We start from the raw sequence: 20,966 nt of genomic DNA on the forward strand, positions 1-20,966 counted from the left end.
CAATTCCAGTGAAAACAATTAGGCCATTGCAGTCATTTCCTCATCCAAGTGACTCGGTTCATCTTTTAGTTCTGATTCCCCTAAATCTTTGTTTACAGTTGTAATAGTTTTCCTCTTGCATTTCTTGGGAATTTCATCAGTAGCACAAATTTTTTTCATTTTAATGTTGGGCAGTTTCTTCAGACCAAAACCCCATGCCCTAAAAGTTTTCAGGTTACTTGCATTTACAGTGTATGGAACGTCAAGACCCTATCCTTCCTACTGCTGTCCCTTAAGCTCCATCGACGGCTTAGTGACTGCGTGTCTCCTGGGAATGGAGCTGCCTTCCCTGCCTGTGTTTGATGGTATTCTAGAACCCGGTCTGCTTCAGCTGAATCTATTTAAATACTTTTCAGTTAATTCACTCACAAGCATCTTTCTTTGAATATCCCACTTTTGGGGGATTGAGAAGACTTGAAACCACTGCAGTTTTTCACCAGTAAGATTGAGACACAAGGCCTTTTCATTGTTCAATTTTTCATTTTTTTTTTTGAGACAGAGTCTCGCTTTGTTGCCTAGGCTAGAGTGAGTGCCGTGGCATCAGCCTAGCTCACAGCAACCTCAAACTCCTGGCTCAAGCAATCCTCCTGCCTCAGCCTCCCGAGTAGCTGGGACTACAGGCATGCGCCACCATGCCCGGCTAATTTTTTATATATATATATTAGTTGGCCAATTAATTTCTTTCTATTTATAGTAGAGACGGGGGTCTCGCTCTTGCTCAGGCTGGTTTCAAACTCCTGACCTCGAGCAATCCGCCCGCCTCGGCCTCCCAGAGAGCTAGGATTACAGGCGTGAGCCACCATGCCCGGCCAATTTTTCATTTTTTACTTGTTTGTTGGCCTCTCATAATTTGGGCTGCTTTTCTGCTATTATGGATGTATAATTCCCCGCAACCCCGCTCTGTACTTTTTTCCTTTGGTGATTTTAGGCGTGGTCATGTCCTTGTGGCCATGGAGAACCTCTATAAACTAGATCTGGGGGAATCTCACCAATTGTTGCAGCAGCAGCTCACATGAGTAACCCTACCTAAACACATGTGGGGCCAGGGAAGCCAGCATGGACCTAGCTGGAAAAGGAAGGCTACCTTGTTTTTTTTGTTTGTTTGTTTTTTCTTGAGACAGAGTCTTTGTTGCCCAGGCTAGAGTGAGTGCCGTAGCATCCCAGCTCACAGCAACCTCAATCTCCTGGGCTCAAGAGATCCTACTGCCTCAGCCTTCCAAGTAGCTGGGACAACAGGTATGCGCCACCATGCCTGGCTAATTTTTTGTATATATATTTTTGTTGGTCAATTAATTTCTTTCTGTTTTTAATAGAGAAGGGTCTTGCTCAGGCTGGCCTGACCTCGAGCAATCCGCCTGCCTCGGCCTCCCAGTGTTTTTTTTCTTTTTTCTCCTTTACTCCTTTACTCCCTATACTCCCCTTTGTCTCCTATGATCTTGTCTGATCCTGCTATTTTTTGGATTTACAAATTGTTCATTGTTTCTTTTATTTCTTCCACCCTTGTTCAAATTTGGAAATTACACATTTGGTTTCTCTTCATGAGAGGTGGCCCTAGACATTACAATAGGCCTTCCTAACTTATCAAGACTTAAAATTACCATTACTTCACTCTCTAACAGGATACTTTAAAACACTTTGTTCTTTCCTAATAACATGTAGGCCTCAGAATACTTAAGTTACTCTTTTTTTTTCGAGACAGAGTCTCACTTTGTTGCCCAGGCTAGAGTGAGTGCTGAGGCGTGAGCCTAGCTCACAGCAACCTCAGACTCCTGGGATCAAGCAATATTACTGCCTCAGCCTCCCGAGTGGCTGGGACTACAGGCATGCATCACCATGCCTGGCTAATTTTTTTCTATATATATTAGTTGGGCAATTAATTTCTGTCTATTTATAGTAGAGACGGGGTCTCACTCTTGCTCAGACTGGTCTCGAACTCCTAACCTTGAGCTGTCCGCCAGCCTGGGCCTCCCAGAGTGCTAGGATTACAGGCGTGAGCCACCTGCCTGGCCTCCCATTCTATTCTTATTCTTGATTGTTGTCCTTTGAGTACAAAAGTTTCACATTTTGACTGGGTGCAGTGGCTCACGCCTGTAATCCTAGGACTGTTGGCGGCAGAGGTGGATGGATCATTTGAGCTCAGGAGTTTGAGGTTGCTGTGAGCTAGGCTGATGCCATAGCACTCCAGCCTGGGCAGCAGAGTGATACTCTGTCTCAAAAAGAAAACAACTTTTAGATTTTGATGGAGTCTTATTTATGTTTTTTTGCTGTTGCTGGGCTATTTTTGTCATATCTAAGACACCATTGCCTACTTTAGGATCCCCAAAATGTATTACTCTGTTCTAAGAGTTTTATAGTATTAGCTTTAGGTCTTTGAACCTTTTTGAGTTAATTTTTGTATGTGGTGTGAGGCAAGGGTCCAGTCCCATTCTTGTTGATACCTAGTTGTCCTGGTATCATGTTTAAGACTACTCTTTAAAAGTCTTCATTGAAGGCAGGGCGTGGTGGCTCATGCCTGTAACCCGAGCACTTTGGGAGGCTGAGGCGGGAAGATTGCTCGAGGTCAGGAGTTCAAAACCAGCCTGAGCAAGAGTGAGACCCCGTCTCTACTATAAACAGAAAGAAATTAATTGGCCAACTAATATATATAGAAAAAATTAGCCGGGCATGGTGGCATATGCCTGTAGTCCCAGCTACTCGGGAGGCTGAGGCAGGAGGATCGCTTGAACCCAGGAGATTGAGGTTGCTGTGAGCTAGGCTGACGCCACGGCACTCACTCTAGCCTGGGCAACAAAGTGAGACTCTGTCTCAAAAAACAAAGTCTTCATTGAATTGTCTTGGCATCCTTGTAGGAAATCAGCTGCCTATAGTTAGATGTATTGCTTTATTTCTGTACTGTCAAGTCTGTTCCCTTGATTTCCACGTCTGTTCTTATGCCAGTACTACACAATATTGATTACTATAGATTTGTACTAAAATTTTAAATTTGGAAGTATGAGTCTTTCAAGCTTGTTTTTCATCTTCAAGATTGTTTTTGCTTTTTGTGTTCCTAGCATTTCCATGTTAATTTTAGGATCAGCTTGTTATATTCCTCAAAAAATAAAAGCTGGCATTTTGATAGGGATTGCATTGAATCTCATAAGTCAGTTTTGGAACTGTTGCCATTTTAACAATATTAAGTTTTACAATCCATGAACAAGGAATGTCTTTCCATAAATTTAGATCTTAAAATATTTTTTCAATTATGTTATGTATTTTTCAGTGATAAGTTTTTTACCTCCTTGCTTAAATACATTCTTAGTTATTTCAGTCTTTTGGATGATAGTACAAATGGAATTTTAAATATTTAATTTTCCTGTCTTACTGGTCTTATTGAGAAGAAATAATAAAAATTTCATTTTCAGTTTATTTCTAGTGTATGGAAATACAATTGATTTTTGTATGTTGATTTTATATCCTATAACCTTGCTAAATTAGAATATTAGCTCTAATGCTTTTTTTGCAGATTCCTTAGATTTTTGTATATATAGGACCATGTCATTTATGAATAGAGATAGTATTACTTCTTTTTTTTTTCCCCCCAACCGAGATGCCTTCCCTCTCTCTCTCTAGTTAGAACCTCTGGTACAATATTCAGTAGAATTGGTAAGAGTGGACATCCTTGTTTTTTCCCCTGATCTTACGAGAACAGCTTTTGGTCATTTACCCTTAAATGTATCGTAGCTGTGGGTTTTTCATAGTCGGTCTTCATCAGATTCAGAAGGTTGTCATTTATTCTGCTTTGTAGAATGTTTTTTTATTATGAAAGAGTGTTGTCAAGGCCCAGCTAATTTTTTGTCTCTATTTTGTTTTGTTTCTATATTATTAGTTGTCCGGCTAATTTTTTCTTTTTGTCTACGTTCTTTCCAGTAGAGATGGGGACTTGCGTAGCTCACAGAAACCTCAAATTCCTGGGCTCAAGCAATCCTTCTGCCTCAGCCGCCTGAGTAGCTAGGACTACAGGCATACACCACCATACCCAGCTAATTTTTTATATATATATTTTTAGTTGTCCAGCTAATTTCTTTCTGTTTTGTTTTTTTGGTAAAGACGGAGTCTCACTGTTGCTCAGACTGGTCTCAAACTCCTGAGCTCAATCTCCTGACCTCAAAGGATCCTTTCGCCTTGGCCTCCCAGAGTGCTAGGATTTCAGTCGTGAGCCACCACATAGGGCCCACTTCCTGGTTGTGGCTGCAGAATATGTGTCAGGCCTTTAATGATTTTTAAAGATGGTAGTGGCAATCTTTTGCAGGAGAGTTTAATATGAAATGATACAGTACTATCAATGACAAAAGAATATGGATATTTTTAATGTAGTTAGCTTTTAGGTTAGATGTAAATACTTTGAAAACTAATTCTGGCCACATTAACTCATGCAAAAACATGGTTTTTAGAATTAATCAGGTGTGGGTTTATATCCCAGTCTTCCCAATTGTGACTTAATTAAGCTTTTTAAACTTCAGTTTCTTTATCTGTAAAATGGAGATAATGGTATTTTGTAATGTTGTGAGGATTAAGCAAGATAATGATGTGTATTAGTTTTCTCGGACTGCTGTAACAATACCACAGACTGGATGAGTTAAACAACAAAAATTTATTGTCTGTGTTCTGGAGCTTAGAAATCTGAGAACAAGTTGTTAGCCGGGTTGGTTCCTTCTAAGGACTGTGAGTATGACTCTGTCCCATGTTTCTCTCCTAGTGCCTGGCCTCAGGCATTCCTTAGCTTGTAGATGGTGTTCTCCCGTTGTCTTCACATCATCTTCCCTGTATGTGTGCCTATCTTTTTTTTTTTTTTTTTTTTGAGACAGAGTCTTGCTCTGTTGCACAGGCTAGAGTGAGTGCCGTGGTGTCAGCCTAGCTCACAGCAACCTCAAACTCTTGGCTTCAAGCAATCCTGCTGCCTCAGCCTCTCGAGTAGCCAGGACTACAGGCATGCGCCACCATGCCTGGCTAAGTTTTTCTATGTATATTTTTAGTTGGCCAATTAATTTCTTTCTATTTTTAGTAGAGGCGGGGTCTTGCTGTTGCTCAGGCTGGTCTGGAACTCCTGACCTTGAGCAATCCTCCCGCTTTGGCCTCCCAGAGTGCTAGGATTACAGGCGTGAGCCACCACACCCTGCCTTAAGTATCTTTTTAAACAGTTATTTACTTATTTGAATTATTTTCTTTGTGTTAAAATACTGGGTGTAGAGTTAATAGTTATTCATCTTGATGGTTCATGGTATAGCAGGTGTTAATTTCCCAATATTATGGCTTAGGAAACTGGGGCTGAATTAAATGACTTGTTTAAGGTGATCCAATTTGTAATGGACATAAAGACCACTTTGTCTGCTTGTGCAGTTGTAGTGACTGTCTTTACTTGATAACACGTATGTCCTTTCTCCTCTCTCTATTTAATGCACGTGTTTTATGGCTATACTTTGGATAATACAATGTAATCATTTTGTAGTAGTCATAGGGAGACAGAAACATGGCCATGTCCTAGATTGATTATGGCTGAATTTTTCATAAAGAATATGATAGTCATGAGATTTTATTGTATTGAATAATAGGATAGTGGTTAAGAGTTTGGGTTCTGCAGTTGGACTGCCTAAGGTTGAAACCTGGCTCTGCATAAAATAGGGCTAATAACATAGTATCTACCTTAAGAGGATTCAAGGAGGAGCAGTGCTTGGCACAGATCAAACATCAAGTAAATGTTACTGTATTTAAAGTCATTTAGGACTTGAATTAATAAGCAAGTTTCATATTTAGCAGTGACTGCCAACTATATTTAAATAATCAAAAATGAGATTTAACATCTATGAGTATTCTTTTAGATTTTCTATGGTTTATGACTGAAATCAGGGTCTTAAAGTTTAGTGGTAACTTACAAATTATTGAATTGAGCCCAGTCCTTTAATATCCTTCATTCAGCTGGAGCATTATTCATCATTTATTTGAATTATTTCATTGAACTTATTTCATTGAACTTCAGCATACCCTTTATTGAACACTTAATCTGTGTCAGGTGCATAGTGTTTTAGGCATTAAGGAGAGAAGATTCAGTCTGGCAGAGGAACTCACTGAGCTTTTTTCAAGTCATAGCATTTTAAATAAAATGATGTTTGTATGTTTCCTTGGATTAAGTGGAGGAAGTTCGTTCGAGTATTCTAGGGAATTCTTTTGGACACTCAGTAATATCTCAGCACACTTGCAAATCCTTTCTGGTACACCAGATGGGAATCTTAGGTGTATTAAACAAAAAATCATTTTTCTGTCAAGGTGGGAGATTTATACTATTTGTGGGGTGTTAAAGGCATGGATGTGGATTTAGGACTGAGATTTTTCTTGGTGTCCAGAATTCTAGATCAGTTAGGCATATTATTTATGGAGAAAGGATGCAACAAGGGTCTATGCATGGGACAGTTCCAAGGAGCTGCATTCATACTACATTCCATATGGATGATGTCCCTGGTAGTTGCACAGTGCACTGTTCTTGATGCCGGGTGCGTATCTTGGGAGAAATCCAGGCCAGTTGCACTGATATAACTGGAGTCTAGCATATATATGTACATATCGCTTTCCGGATGTTTTCATCAGAGTCACTGTAGGTAATTAACTAGTAGAAATGTCTATGTTGTTTCGAGAAGGATTAGACTATCACCTGCAGAAGGTTCTGTAGTCTCTTGACAGTGTCAAAACTTCTATTTATAATTTTCTATTTTTTCCCCTTCCTGCTGTAATGCAAGGACTCAAGCAAACATATCTTTTCCTTGGGATTGTTATTATTTTAGTTTTTAATTTTTTAATAAAACAGTTTTATTTTATTTTCATAATATAGATAGACTAGTCATATAAAGTGATTATAAATTGAAAGATAGTACTAGATAAAAGGCTATGTTGTTTATTTCTTCGTTTGTTTATTTACAGACAGAGTCTCACTTTCTTGCCCAGGCTAGAGTGCCGTGGCATCAGCCTAGCTCACAGCAGCCTCAAACTCCTGGGCTCAAGCAATCCTTCTGCCTCAGCCTCCCAAGGCTGTTATTAACAAGGCAAAATAATTTAGTTTTGTACTTATTTTGTAATTGTTATGTTGGAGTGTTTTCATTCTGAGTTTTTAGGCATTGCTTTCTCAGAAGGCTAATAGGAAGGTGATATCCTGTTTCAAAAAATTTTATTCTTCTTTATGTCTCATCTTTTGTCTACCTAAAGTGTCAACCCAAGAAAAAGTCTACGCCACTGAAGTATGAAGTTGGAGATCTCATCTGGGCAAAATTCAAGAGACGCCCATGGTGGCCCTGCAGGATTTGTTCTGATCCACTGATTAACACACACTCAAAAATGAAAGGTAATATCTCTAGTTGATTATACATGATAAAATACAGTGTGGAATTATGAACTTGCAGTTGCCTTTAGTATAACGCAATTTTTGTTGCCTTTAATAATAACCTGTTTTCTCCTATGAGCATTTTGTGAATGAATTGGTAACATATTTTATCTCTTTTGAGTTTTTAACTCTCTGATTTAGAAATTCTCAATTGATTTAACTGTAGACACCAGGAAAGTATTAGGCCATTTACCTGAAGTTTACAGTGTCCAGAAAATTACCTTTCATTATATTTCCATATTTATACTTTAATCTTTATTTGTATCATTTTTGATCATTTAAAAGCTGAAATAATTATAAATATTGCTTACAAGTTATTCTGAATTTTATAATCTTAATTTTTTTTTTTTTGAGACAGAGTCTCACTTTGTTGCCCAGGCTAGAGTGAGTGCCATGGCGTCAGCCTCGCTCACAGCAACCTCAATCTCCTGGGCTCAAGCGATCCTCCTGCCTCAGCCTCCCGAGTAGCTGGGACTACAGGCATGCGCCACCATGCCCGGCCAATTTTTTGTATATATATTTTTAGTTGGTCAATTAATTTCTTTCTATTTTTGGTAGAGACGGGGTCTCGCTCAGGCTGGTTTCGAACTCCTTACCTTGAGCAATCCGCCCACCTCGGCCTCCCAGAGAGCTAGGATTACAGGCGTGAGCCACCGCGCCCGTAATCTTAATTTTGAGTATTTCCTTTAATTACTATAGTTTGTATCTTACTTGGTTGTTGTCGTTGAATATCAGGTAAATCTCATCTTTATATTTTTATGGTATCTTTAATTAATTAATTAATTTATTGAGACAGAGTCTCACTTTGTTGCCCAGGCTAGAGTGAGTGCCATGGCGTCAGCCTAGCTCACAGCAACCTCAAACTCCTGGCTCAAGCAATCCTTCTGCCTCAGCTTCCCGAGTAGCTGGGACTACAGGCATGCGCCACCATGCCCGGCTAATTTTTACTATATATATATATATATATATATATATATATATATATATATATATATATTAGCTGGCCAATTAATTTCTTTCTATTTATACTAGAGACGGGGTCTCGCTCTTGCTCAGGCTGGTTTCAAACTCCTGACTTTGAGCAATCCGCCCCCTTCGGCCTCCCAGAATGCTATGATTACAGGCGTGAGCCCGCCATACCCAGCCATATGGTATCTTTAAATTGCTGTAAAGGAGAGCCTGAAACATAGTTTTGATCTCTCTTTTTTTCTGTTAAGATGCATTGTGCTTCTATTGTAGTTTTAGTAAATGTATTTTAGTTTTTGGCTGGGCGTGGAGACTTGCGCCTGTAATCCTAGCACTCTGGGAGGCCGAGGAGGGCGGATTGCTCAAGGTCAGGAGTTCGAAACCAGCCTGAGCAAGAGCAAGACCCCGTCTCTACTATAAATACAAAGAAATTAATTGGCCAACGAATATATATATATAGAAAAAATTAGCCAGGCATGGTGGTGCATGTCTGTAGTCCCAGCTACTTGGGAGGCTGAGGCAGGAGGATCGCTTGAACCAAGGAGTTTGAGGTTGCTGTGAGCTAGGCTGACGCCACGGCACTCACTCTAGCCTAGGCAAAAAAGTGAGACTCTATCTCCAAAAAAAAAAATGTATTTTAGTTTTTGAATAGGATAAATTTGTGAGATTCAAAACAATCAGCTTTTTCCTTTGCTGTTATCTGCCCCATTCTTCACCCCTCCTTTCAGTGGGTAACCAGTTGTTACTAATGTTTCTTTCTAGTTTGGTTATGTAAATCTAAATATATATATTGTCATCTCCTACCCCTCCCTTTTATTTTATCATAAAAGTAGCATAGTGTGGCCGGTCCCGGTGGCTGACGCCTGTGATCCTAGCACCCTGGGAGGCCAAGGTGGGTGGATTGCTTGAGGTCAGGAGTTTGAAACCAGCCTGAGCAAGAGCGAGACCCTGTTTCTACTATAAATAGAAATAAATTAATTGGTAACTAATATATATAGAAAAAATTAGCCGGGCATGGTGGCACATGCCTGTAGCCCCAGCTATTCTGGAGGCTGAGGCAGCAGGATTGCTTGAGCCCAGGAGTTGGAGGTTGCTGTGAGCTAGGCTGATGCCACGGCACTCACTCTAGCCTGGGCAACAAAGCAAGACTCTGTCTCAGAAACAAAACAAAACAAAAAAGTAGCATAGTGTATGTATATTTTGCAGCTTGCCTTTTCCATTTCTTAGAGATTTTTTTTTTCATATTTTCTGTAGGATGATTTTTCCCAAGTTGGAATTGTTAGATTTGATTTTATATTTTGAATACTGAATATCCAGGTGCCCAAAGACCTTTGTGAGTTTTCTGTATTAAATAGCTAGTACTTTATCTATTGTGGCCAGTCTGGATTTCTAAATTCTACTTATACAAATTCTCTTCTAACCTCCCTGTCCCCAGGGACTGCTGGTTCCTCACTCATTATAGTGTTCCTTATGCACACTAGTTGAGTCCATGCCATTTATTTGACAAAAAGTAAGTATATTGGCCGGGCGTGGTGGCTCAAGCCTGTAATCCTAGCACTCTGGGAGGCTGAGGCAGGTTGATCGATCCAAGTCAGGAGTTTGAAACCAGCCTGAGCAAATGTGAGACCCCCGTCTCTACTAAAAATAGAAAAAATTAACTGGCCAACTAAATATATATAGAAAAAATTAGCTGGGCATGGTGGCGCATGCCTGTAGTCCCAGCTACTAGGGAGGCTGAGACAGGAGGATCACTTGAGCCCAGGAGTTTGAGGTTGCTGTGATCTAGGCTGATGCCACGGCACTCTAGCCTGGGCAACAGAGTGAGACTATGTCTCAGGAAAAAAAAATTAAAAAAGAATGGTTTAGGAGATAATTATCTGTCTCACTTAGTAATGGATTGAATAATGGGGAGTAAGGGTGAATGAATTCTTGAGGTTTTTAACTCCCAGATTTCTACATCTCAGGATGGCTCCCATGTTTTTGTTGCCATTTACTGAAAGAACCCTGGAACATTTATAACTGAGAAGTGCCACCTGCTTGTTCACATTATTATAGTTGAGGCCATGGGAATGGTATGGACGATATGATGTTGGGACAAAATATGCCGTGAGACAAGAGGCTGCTTTGAGGAAGCCAGCATTTGAGGTCTATGTGAAGTAGACTGAGCTTGCAAAAGAGATGAATCAGACATGTAAGAGGAAAACTGGGAGAATATGGTTTCTAGTAACTAAAACACAGTAGTATCCACATGTGGTACATTCCAAGACCCAGAGGGAATGTCTGAAATTTGTGGATAGCACTGAATCCTATATGTATATATTATGTTTTTTCCCATATGTAAATAACCTATGATAAAGTTTATTTTATTTTTCTGCTCAATATGATCTGCAGGAGCATAAAGTTTGATTTATAAATTAGGCATAGTAAGAGATTAATAATAACAAATTATTATAAAAAAGAATAATTACAGTAATAAACTTTAATAAAAGTTACATGAATGTGGTCTCTCTCTCTCCCTCTCTCTCAATAATAGCTCATTATTCTTTCCTGCATGGAACGCGAAACTGTGAATAAGGGGAGAGACTAATCTATTTTAAGAAGGAAGGTGTGGGCCGGGCGAGGTGGCTCATGCCTGTAATCCTAGCACTCTGGGAGGCCAAGGTGGGAGGATTGCTCGAGGTCAGAAGTTCGAAACCAGCCTGAGCAAGAGCGAGACCCTGTCTCTACTATAAATAGAAAGAAATTAATTGGCCAACTAATATATATAGAAAAAATTAGCTGGGCATGGTGGTGCATGCCTGTAGTCCCAGCTACTTGGGAGGCTGAGGCAGGAGGATCGCTTGAGCCCAGGAGTTTGAGGTTCTGTGAGCTAGGCTGATGCCATGGCACCCACTCTAGCCTGGGCAACAAAGCGAGACTCTGTTTCAAAAAAAAAAAAGAAGGCAGGTGTGGTCAGTTGGGTTGAATGTTGGCTAGTGATCACATAAAATGTCCATTAGAGATAAGGAGGTGTGTAGATCACTGCTAACCTTTTATTGTTGGTTTGATTGCGGCAGAAGTTGGACTGGACTGATTGGAGGAAATGGAGACAGAGGCAGAGAAAGGAAGATGCTGTAGCTGGAGAGGTATATGGGGTCCAAAAAAGTTTTTAAAAAGGAAAAGTATTATATAGGTAGTAATGATGAGAAGAGTTCTGGAGATAGGCTGAGGTGGAAGACAGAAGTAATATAGGATCAGAGATGGGATCATCCCAAAGGGGAGAAAGAGATGGTTAGATGTGATTGAGATCTCATAGTAAGGCTTTGGCCTGAATGGGAGGAAGAGAACCATTCTAGTGTTAACATTAGGGGTTGGTGAGTGTGCTGATGATTGTAGGTTTGATGTGGGGTACATCCATAATCATCCTTGTTTCTCTGAGTGAAGAATGTGGTCACATCAGAGAGCAAATGCTATTGCTGGCAGTAATATACCTTTTTTTGTTTTTTAGTTTAAGGGAGCTTTCCCAAAGGGTAAATTTAAACATCTCCCTGCTATAGAAATGATAAAACAAGTTAAAATGGGTCTATTTAACCTTTCATATTACTTAATTTTTAAATTTTTTCCTTGTGTTTCTCATTTTGGCTTTTTTTCCCCAGGTGGTTATGGCAAGCTATAGTCAACTAAATTCTGGAAAGCTTAATTTATACTCTTAGTAGTTACTCTCCATTTTTATTTTATTTGATTTTTTTCTATGTATCTCCTTCATAGGAGATAACTGGCAGAGCCACCAATCTAACATTGCAGCTGCCAAGTAACTCATAAGAAATGTTTACTGTCAGAAATAATTTTGCTCCTACCACACTGAAACTGACTATTAATGTTTGACTTTGTAGCAGTGTAATCTCTTTGAATTATTTATTTTAAAAGTTTCAAACCTATAGAAAAGTTGAATAGTAAAATGAACACCCATGTATACTTACATAAAAAAATGATTGTTTGGTGCCAATTATTAATATCACTCTAAAAATTAAAAATTGTGTAATGTTCATATTGTGATCATTCATGTTTATTGGTTTCTCAGTCATTTTTTTCAAAGTGTTAGAAAACACAAAGTTTCATAAAACCATTTTGTTCTTTTTTTTTTTTAAAAGTCATTTTTATCAGATATAGTACATACAAAATTAAATAGTCAAGTGGTTAATTCTACAAGTCTTGTTAAGAAAACAGTCTGGGCCAGGTATGGTGGCTCATGCTTATAATCTTAGCATTTTGGGAGGATCATTTGAGGTCAGAAGTTCAAGACCAGCCTGAGCAATATAGCCAGACTATCTCTGCAAAAAGTAGAAAAATTAGTCTGGCATGGTGGCGTGTGCCTGTAATCCCAGACTTCAGAGGCTGAGGTAGGAGGATGACTTGAGCCCAGGACTTGAAAGTTGCAGTGAGCTATGATGTCGTCACTGTATTCAAGATTGGATAACAGAACAAGACCTTATACCAAAAAAAAAAGAAAAGAAAAACAGTTTGCTATTGTAATACATCTTCTCCACAGCACAAAGCACCTTCACCTCTTTTAGCTGGGTTCTGGTACTTCTGAATCTCAAAATGCCATTCTTTTGTTTTATTTATTATTATTATTATTTTTTGAGACAGTCTCACTCTGTTGCCAGAGTTAGATTGCTGTGCCGTTAGCCTAGCTCACAGCAACCTCAAATCTTGGGCTCAAGCTATCCTCCTGCCTCAGCCTCCCGGGTGGCTGGGACTACAGGCATAGGCCACCATGCCCAGCTAATTTTTTCTCTCTATTTTTTAGTTGGCCAATTCATTTCTTTCTATTTTTTATAGTAGAGACAGGGTCTCGCTCTTGCTCAGGCTGGTTTCGAACCCCTGATCTTGAGTGATCCACCTGCCTCAGCCTCCCAGAGTGCTAGTATTACAGGCATGAGACACCACACCTGGCCCTTTTGTATTATTTTTTATCGCTATGTTGTACACCATTTCCCACTCCACCTCTATCACCCTTTATCTTTTTCATTACACTTATAATTTTGGTTTGGAATTCACTGTATACATTATTATGTTAATAGCTGGGGCTGTGTCCCAGTAAAACTAAGCCAGGCACAGCTATTATGTATACTGAATGTGTATTGCTTTAATACCGTTATAAAGTTGGAAAATTGTAACTTGAACCATTGTAAGTCAAAGATCATCTGTAAATTCAATCATATATGTGGTCATTTGTAACTGATCTTTTTCACTTAGCATAGTGTTTTCAAGGTCTATTTATGTATGTGAGTATTTTGTTTACATGGTGGTATTATTCACCATATTAGTACTTACTCCATTGTATGATTAACATTTATGCACTCATCAGTTGATGGACATTTGGACTGTTTCCACCTTTCCACTATTGTGGATAATGCTGCTAATGAGCATTCGGGTATAAGATTTTGTATGGATGTATATTTTCATTTCTCGTGGGTATATACCTAGCCAGTGGAGTTACTGGCTCAAATGTTAACTGTGTAATTTGTGAAGTACTGCCTGACTGTTTTGCAAAGCTGTGGCACCATTTTACATTCCCACCAGGAGTATGTGAGCATTGTGGTTTTTCTACATACATCCTTGTTATTGGACTCTGTAAAAAAAAGAAAGAGAGAGAGAGAGAGAGAGAGAGAATATATGTAACATCATAAATTTATTGCTCTAACCATTTCAGGTAGTGGCATTAAGTATTTATATGTTCACGTTGTGCAACCATCACCACTGTCCATCTCCAGAACTTTTTCATCATCCCAAATAGAAACTCTGAACCCAGTTAATAGCAATCTCCAGCCCTTGGTAACTACTAATCTCCTTTTTTCCTGTATGAATTTGGCTATTCTAGGTACCTAATACAAGTGGAATCATACAATACTTTCCTTTTGGGTCTTGCTTATTTTACTTAGCATAATGTCTTCTAGGTTCACCTATGCTATAATATGTTTCAGAATTTGTTTTTTTAAGCTAAAATTCCAGTGTGGATCACATTTTATCCATTCATTGTTCAGTGGACATTTGGATTGTTTGTCTGTTGTGAATGTTTCTTTAAATATTGCATAAATATCTATTTTATCTGATGTTTGGATTATGTATCAAGACCTTTTGAATTTTTTTTTTTTTAAAGAGACAGGGCTTTGCTCTCTTGCCCAGGCTTAGAATGCAGTGGTACGATCATATGGCTCAATGTAACCTTGAAATCCTAGGCTCAAGGGACCCTGCTGCCTCAGCCTGGCAAATAAGTCGGACTACAGGCACATACCACAATGCCCAGCTAATTTGTAAAAAAAATTTTTTTATAGAAATGGGGTCTTACTACCTTGCCCAGGCTAGTCTTGAAGTCCTGGCCTCAAGTGATCCTCCTGCCTTGGCCTCCCAAAACATTGGTATAGGAATGAGCCACCGTGCCTGCCCTGAATTTTATTTTTCAAAATATCTTTCACATTTTGTTCTTCCCATTTTTACTGTCTTAGTTCAGGTTCTAATCATTTCATGTCCATACTGCTTTGGTGATCTCTGGTCTAGTGAGTATCCTGTTTCTTCTACTTGTGTTATTTAGAGTCTAGGTCAAGGAAGTTTATATTTCTAACATGCAAAACGGAGCCTTATTTGCCTGGTTTAAATGAGGCTCCTCATGGCCTGCAGGATAATGGCTAAGCTTTTAATGTGCCATGTAAACTTTTTCAGGTCTGTGTCTAACCTTGCTTAGTTTACTTTCCTTCCACATTGTGATTTAGTGTTCTGAACTACTTGTAGTTTAATTGTTTTGTTCATTCATGCCTTTGAGGGTTCTAGACCCTTATACTTGAATTCTCTACCCAGCAAACTGTTTATCTATAGAAATTGTTCAAGGGTCCCATTTGTCCTATGTTTAATGGTTTCTACTTTTTGATGTTATTTTATTTTTTATTTTTTTGAGACAATCTCACTCTGTTGCCCTGGCTAGAGTGAGTGCCGTGGCGTCAGCCTAGCTCACAGCAACCTCAGACTCCTGGGCTCAAGCGATCTTCCTGTCTCAGCTTCCCAAGTAGCTGGGAGTACAGGCATGCGCCACCATGCCCGGCTAATTTTTTCTATATATATTAGTTGGCCAATTAATTTCTTTCTATTTATAGTAGATCAGGGTCTCGCTCTTGCTCAGGTTAGTTTCGAACTCCTGAACTCAAACGATCCGCCCGCTTTGGCCTCCCAGAGAGCTAGGATTGCAGGCATGAGCCACCACGCCCCGCCATCTTAACTACTTTTAATCCCCCTTTTAGGTGATTTCTACTGAAGCTTTTATTATTACTTTTTTTTTTAATTTTTTTTTTTTTTGGTAAAGAATGTATGTGATTTATTATCATTATTATTTTTTATTTCGGCATATTATAGGGGTACAGATTTTAAGGTTTCAATAAATGCCCTTTCCCCCTCTCCCCCCACAAGTCTGAGTTTCCAGCATGACCATCCCCCAGATGGTGCACATCTCACTCATTATGTATGTATATACCCGCCCCACTCCCCCCTGCCCAATACCCTATTACTGTAGTACCTATGTGTCCACTTAGGTGCTGCTCAGTTAATACCAGTTTGCTGGTGAGTATATGTGGTGCTTGTTTTTCCATTCTTGGGATACTTCACTTAGTAGTATGGGTTCCAGCTCTAACCAGGAAAATATAAGATGTGCTATATCACCTTTGTTTCTTAGAGCTGAATAGTACTCCATGGTATACATATACCACATTTTATTAATCCATTCTTGGATTGATGGGCACTTGGGCTGTTTCCACAGCCTTCCAATTATGAATTGTGCTGCTATAAACATTCAAGTGCAGGTGTCTTTTTTGTAGAGTGTCATTGGATCTTTTGGGTAGATGCCCAGTAATGGGATTGCTTTTTTTTTAATTTTTGAGACAGAGTCTTGCTCTGTTACCTGTGCTAGATTACCATGGTGTCAGCCCAGCTCACAGCAACCTCAAACTCTTGGGCTCAAGTGATCCTTCTGCCTCAGCCTCCCGAGTAGCTGGAATTACAGACATGCACCACCATGCCTGGCTAATTTTTTCTATATAGATTTTTAGTTGTCCGGCTAATTTCTTTCTATTTTTTTAGTGGAGATGGTCTCGCTCTTGCTCAGGCTGATCTCGAACTCCTGATCTGGAGCAATCCTCCTGCCTCACCTCCCAGAGTGCTAGGATTATAGGCGTGAGCCACCACGCCCGGTCCCTATTTAAGATTTTAATTCAATAAATGGGAAATAAAGAGTTTGGTTTTTTCTTAGTTTTTTTTTTTTTTCATTGAACAAAAACTTTCTTTATACAAAATATTGATACGTAAATACAATATGGTTTCAAAAACAAAATATGTATATAGTTGTATTCATAAGTACAGCAGTCCCACCTTATCCACAGTTTCATTTTCTATAGTTTCAGTTACTGATGGTCAGTCACAGTCCCCGAATAGGTGGGTACAGTATAATACCATATTTTGACAGAAATCAGTCACGTTCACATAACTTTTATTATAGTATACTGTTATAATTGTTCTATTTTATTATTGTTGTTAATCTCTTACTGTGCTTAATTTATAAATTAAATTTTACCTTAGGTACATACATATAGAAAAAACACAGCATATGTAGGGTTTGGTACTATCTGAGGTTTCAGGTATCCACTGGGGGTCTTGGAACATATCCCCTGAGGGTAAGTGGGGAGTATTACTGTATTTTTAACCAAAAGTTATACAATAATGAGAAACATTAATGGGGCAAATATAAATGAAGACGATCCTCTGAATTCACAGGTTTCATCTGGCATCAAAAATCACCAATCTTTTAGTCCTTTTCTTGTACATTATTCTGTATCCACATTCTCTGCATCTGATTGGATCCCTGGATTTTATTTCATTTTCTGTGTGACATTCTCCACAGATATATATCATTGGCTGCTGCTTTGGTGGCTGAACGTCCTTCTGGGTGTCCATTGTTAGTCCCTACGCAGCACAGAGCAGTTTTTTTTTTTAAAATAGACCCAAAACAAAAGTTAACCAGGTTTTAATTTCATTATGAAGCCTTGTTTTTATAGGTAAACAACCATTTGTAAACTTTTGAAACTACCATTTATAAGACAAACTGCCTTTGAAATGTACTTTGGGGTTGGGGTCTATTCTTCCAGTTACTGCATAGCTAGAAGTTTTAAAAATCATCTCAGTTTTATACTTGTTCTACAGTTCAGTTTATAAATCTGTCCTCCCCTTTCATTTTCTTTTTGCGTTCTGAAGGAAATAGACTTTTCCTGATTTTTCAAAGAGATGTTTGGATTCTTTTTTGTGTTTTGAAACAGGATGTGGTTATTGTAATGGAATTATATGTGAGTTAAAATGAATTTTCATATAAAATGCTTTTCATTTCATTTTTAAAATGATACATTGTGAAGCCTATTTAGCTCACTCACTTGTCTGCCTGCTTGCCTGCCTGCCTTCCTTTCTTTTCTCCCTCCCTGCCTCTCTCCCTCCTTCCATTTCTTTTCCTTTCCTCTTTCTTGTCTTCTTTTCTTTTTCTTTCCTTCCTTCCCTTCCTTCCCTTCCTTTCCTTCCTAGTGGATATCCTAATTATCAGTTAGGTAGATAGTTAGGATCTCTGAGTCTGACTCTGTTTCTTTTTTTCTTTTTGGAGACAGACTCTCACTATGTTGCCTGGGCTAGACTGCCATGGCATAAGCCTAGGTCACAGCAACCTCAAACTCCTGGACTCAAGTGATCCTTCTGCCTCAGCCTCCCCATCCTCCTGAGTAGCTGGGACTATAAGGCATGTGCCACCATGCCCAGCTACTTTTTTCTATATATATTTTTTTTTTTTTTTTTTTTTTTTTTTTTTGAGACAGAGTCTCACTTTCTTGCCCAGGCTAGAGTGAGTGCCGTGGCGTCAGCCTGGCTCACAGCAACCTCAATCTCCTGGGCTCAGCGATCCTACTGCCTCAGCCTCCCTAGTAGCTGGGACTACAGGCATGCGCCACCATGCCCGGCTAATTTTTTTTTTGTATATATATTTTTAGTTAGTCAATTAATTTCTATCTATATTTTGGTAGAGACGGGGTCTTGCTCAGGCTGGTTTTGAACTCCTGACCTCGAGCAATCCGCCCGCCTCGGCCTCCCAGAGTGCTAGGATTACAGGCGTGAGCCACCGCGCCCGGCCTTTTCTATATATTTTTATTTGGCCAATTAATTTCTTTCTATTTTTAATAGAGATTTGGTCTTGCTCTTTCTCAGGCTGGTTTCAAACTCCTGACCTTGAGCGATCCTCCCATCTCAGTCTGCCAGAGTGCTAGGATTATAGGCGTGAGCTACCACACTCAGCCACTCTGTTTCTATTGTAACCTTTTTTAAATGCTGTTAAAGATGCTAAATGCTGTGTATGGAAGAGGTATATATAAAAATTGTAATGTTTTCTAGACTCTATTTGTATTTATTAATTTATTTATCTTTTGAGTAATCTTATCTTACTCTGTCACACCCCTGGGTAGAGTGCAGTGGCGTCATCATTGCTCACTGCAACATCAAATTCCTAGGTTCAACCAATTCTCCTGCCTCAGCCTCCTGGGTAGCTGGGACTACAGGTGCGTGTCACTATGCCTGGCTAATTTTTTCTATTTTTTGAAGTGATGGGGTCTTCGTTTTGCTCAAGCTGTTCTCCAATTCCTTGCCTCAAGCAGTCCTCCCACCTTTGCCTCCCAGAGTGCTAGGATTATAGGCATGAGTCACCTCGCCCAGCCCAGAACCAATTTTTGATTCTGAATTTGCTCTTTGAAGTCATTAAATTTTATAGTATCTATCCTGTCAGAACCATCCCCTTTGTTGTTTAGCATTGGTTGTTTTGAGAAATCCATGCGAAGCCCCCAGTGGAAAGTGGACTGCAGCCCCGAACTCCTGGGTTCTAGTGATCCTCGTGTCTCAATCTCTTGAGTAGCTGGGACTACAGGCATGCCATCTTAATTTGCTCTGTGATTAGCCAATCAGCCTCTAACTGGTTTTGAATATATCTCACTTCTAAACTAATCCATTACTTTTTTTTTTCATAAGTGCTTAATAATTTTTTGTCACATCGGTTGAATACTTAAAATTCTTTGGTATGTGACCTACTTCAGATTATCTAGTTCCGTAGGTATTTTACCATATTGTTTACTTCTTTGACAGTAATTGTGTAGTTGTTCTCTTGATGTTTAGCAGTCATGTTTTTGAAGTAATGACATTGGTTCTCGTCCTTACCTAGTTTCCAACCGGAGACCCTATCGGCAGTACTACGTGGAGGCTTTTGGAGACCCTTCTGAGAAAGCCTGGGTGGCTGGAAAAGCAATCGTCATGTTTGAAGGCAGACATCAATTTGAAGAGCTACCTGTCCTTAGGAGAAGAGGAAAACAGAAAGAAAAAGGATATAGGCATAAGGTGGGGAATAAAATAAAAGGCCTTTAAAAAATTATCTACTTGGGGGTTGGCAGAGGGGAGACGAAGAAGAATTATAGTTTTGAAATAGATTATTTCTTTCGGTATTAGGGTATCTTTGAGAATATAGCTAGGAAGCAGGGTTTTATTTGTTTTCGTTTTTTTGCAGTGATCTGGGGCTAGCTTTAGAAATACTTATATTCAGTTTGTTTAGAAATGATTTCAGCTACCTCTGTCGTTACACTGAGAGAAGTTACAGTATGACTTAGCATGAGCAGTCTTCTTTTGTTATTTCTTATATGAGAAGAAAGTGATCACTAAAATGAAATATTCTGCTTCTCACCCTCTGTACTCATTATATCTCTTAAAAATGATAAAGATAAGGCTTTTTTTTTTTTTTTTTTTGAGACAGTCTTACTCTGTTGCCCAGGCTAGAGTGACGTGGTGTCAGCCTAGCTCACCGCAACCTCAAACTCCTGGGCTCAAGAGATCCTGCTGCCTTAGCCTCCCAAGTAGCTGGGACTACAGGCATGCGCCACCATGCCCGGCTAATTGCAGTCCACCCGCCTTGGCCTCCCAGAGTGTTAGGATTACAGGCGTGAGCCACCGCGCCTGGCCAAGATAAGGCTTTTAACAGTTTTCTTTCTTATGTTTGCCAGTGTTTAATTTGCAGTTTCAGAACTGGTTATATTTTAATGATGAACGTTGTGGCTTTGTTTCTTTAGCTTGATGTTTTGAGTTAAAATGGGCCAAGAAAATTTTGGCTAATTCTTTTTTTTTTTTTTTTAATACTCTTTGCCTCCATTTTAAAAATTGTGTTCCAATGCATATAACATAAAATTTATCACTTGTAACCATTTTTAGGTATACAGTTAAATGATGTTAAATACATTCATAATGTATAGCCATCACTCTTGGTGATTATTTTCATCTTGTAAAACTGAAACTCTTACCCATGAAGCAGTAACTCCCCATTTTCCCTTCCTGCCCCACAATTGTTTGTACATCCGTTCTGCTGTCTCTATGGTTTAATATTCTTTCATAGTCAATTCTAGAAGGGGAAATAGTTTTTCTTAGATTGATGTTTTATATTCCCCTGTTTTTAAATAGTTTTGAACTATTTGAA

At 39.1% G+C, this 20,966-nt stretch overlaps 1 protein-coding gene and 1 pseudogene across 8 annotated transcripts in view; one reads left to right on the top strand and one right to left on the bottom strand.

Annotated features, from left to right (window-relative positions):
* The window catches only part of NSD1 (nuclear receptor binding SET domain protein 1), a 158,908-nt gene that overhangs the window by 42,209 nt on the left and 95,733 nt on the right, over positions 1–20,966 (top strand). For all 8 annotated transcript variants that reach the window (XM_075998474.1, XM_012787320.3, XM_012787318.3 and 5 more), the window contains 2 exons: positions 7,270–7,405; positions 19,671–19,843. In XM_075998474.1, coding sequence (XP_075854589.1) covers positions 7,270–7,405; positions 19,671–19,843 — 309 coding nt within the window. The remainder of the gene's footprint in view (positions 1–7,269; positions 7,406–19,670; positions 19,844–20,966) is intronic.
* Positions 16,908–17,412, bottom strand: LOC109730203 (DNA-directed RNA polymerases I, II, and III subunit RPABC4 pseudogene; annotated as a pseudogene).

This window comes from Microcebus murinus, chromosome 28 (assembly GCF_040939455.1).
Source record: "Microcebus murinus isolate Inina chromosome 28, M.murinus_Inina_mat1.0, whole genome shotgun sequence".
Classification (NCBI taxonomy): domain Eukaryota; kingdom Metazoa; phylum Chordata; class Mammalia; order Primates; family Cheirogaleidae; genus Microcebus; species Microcebus murinus.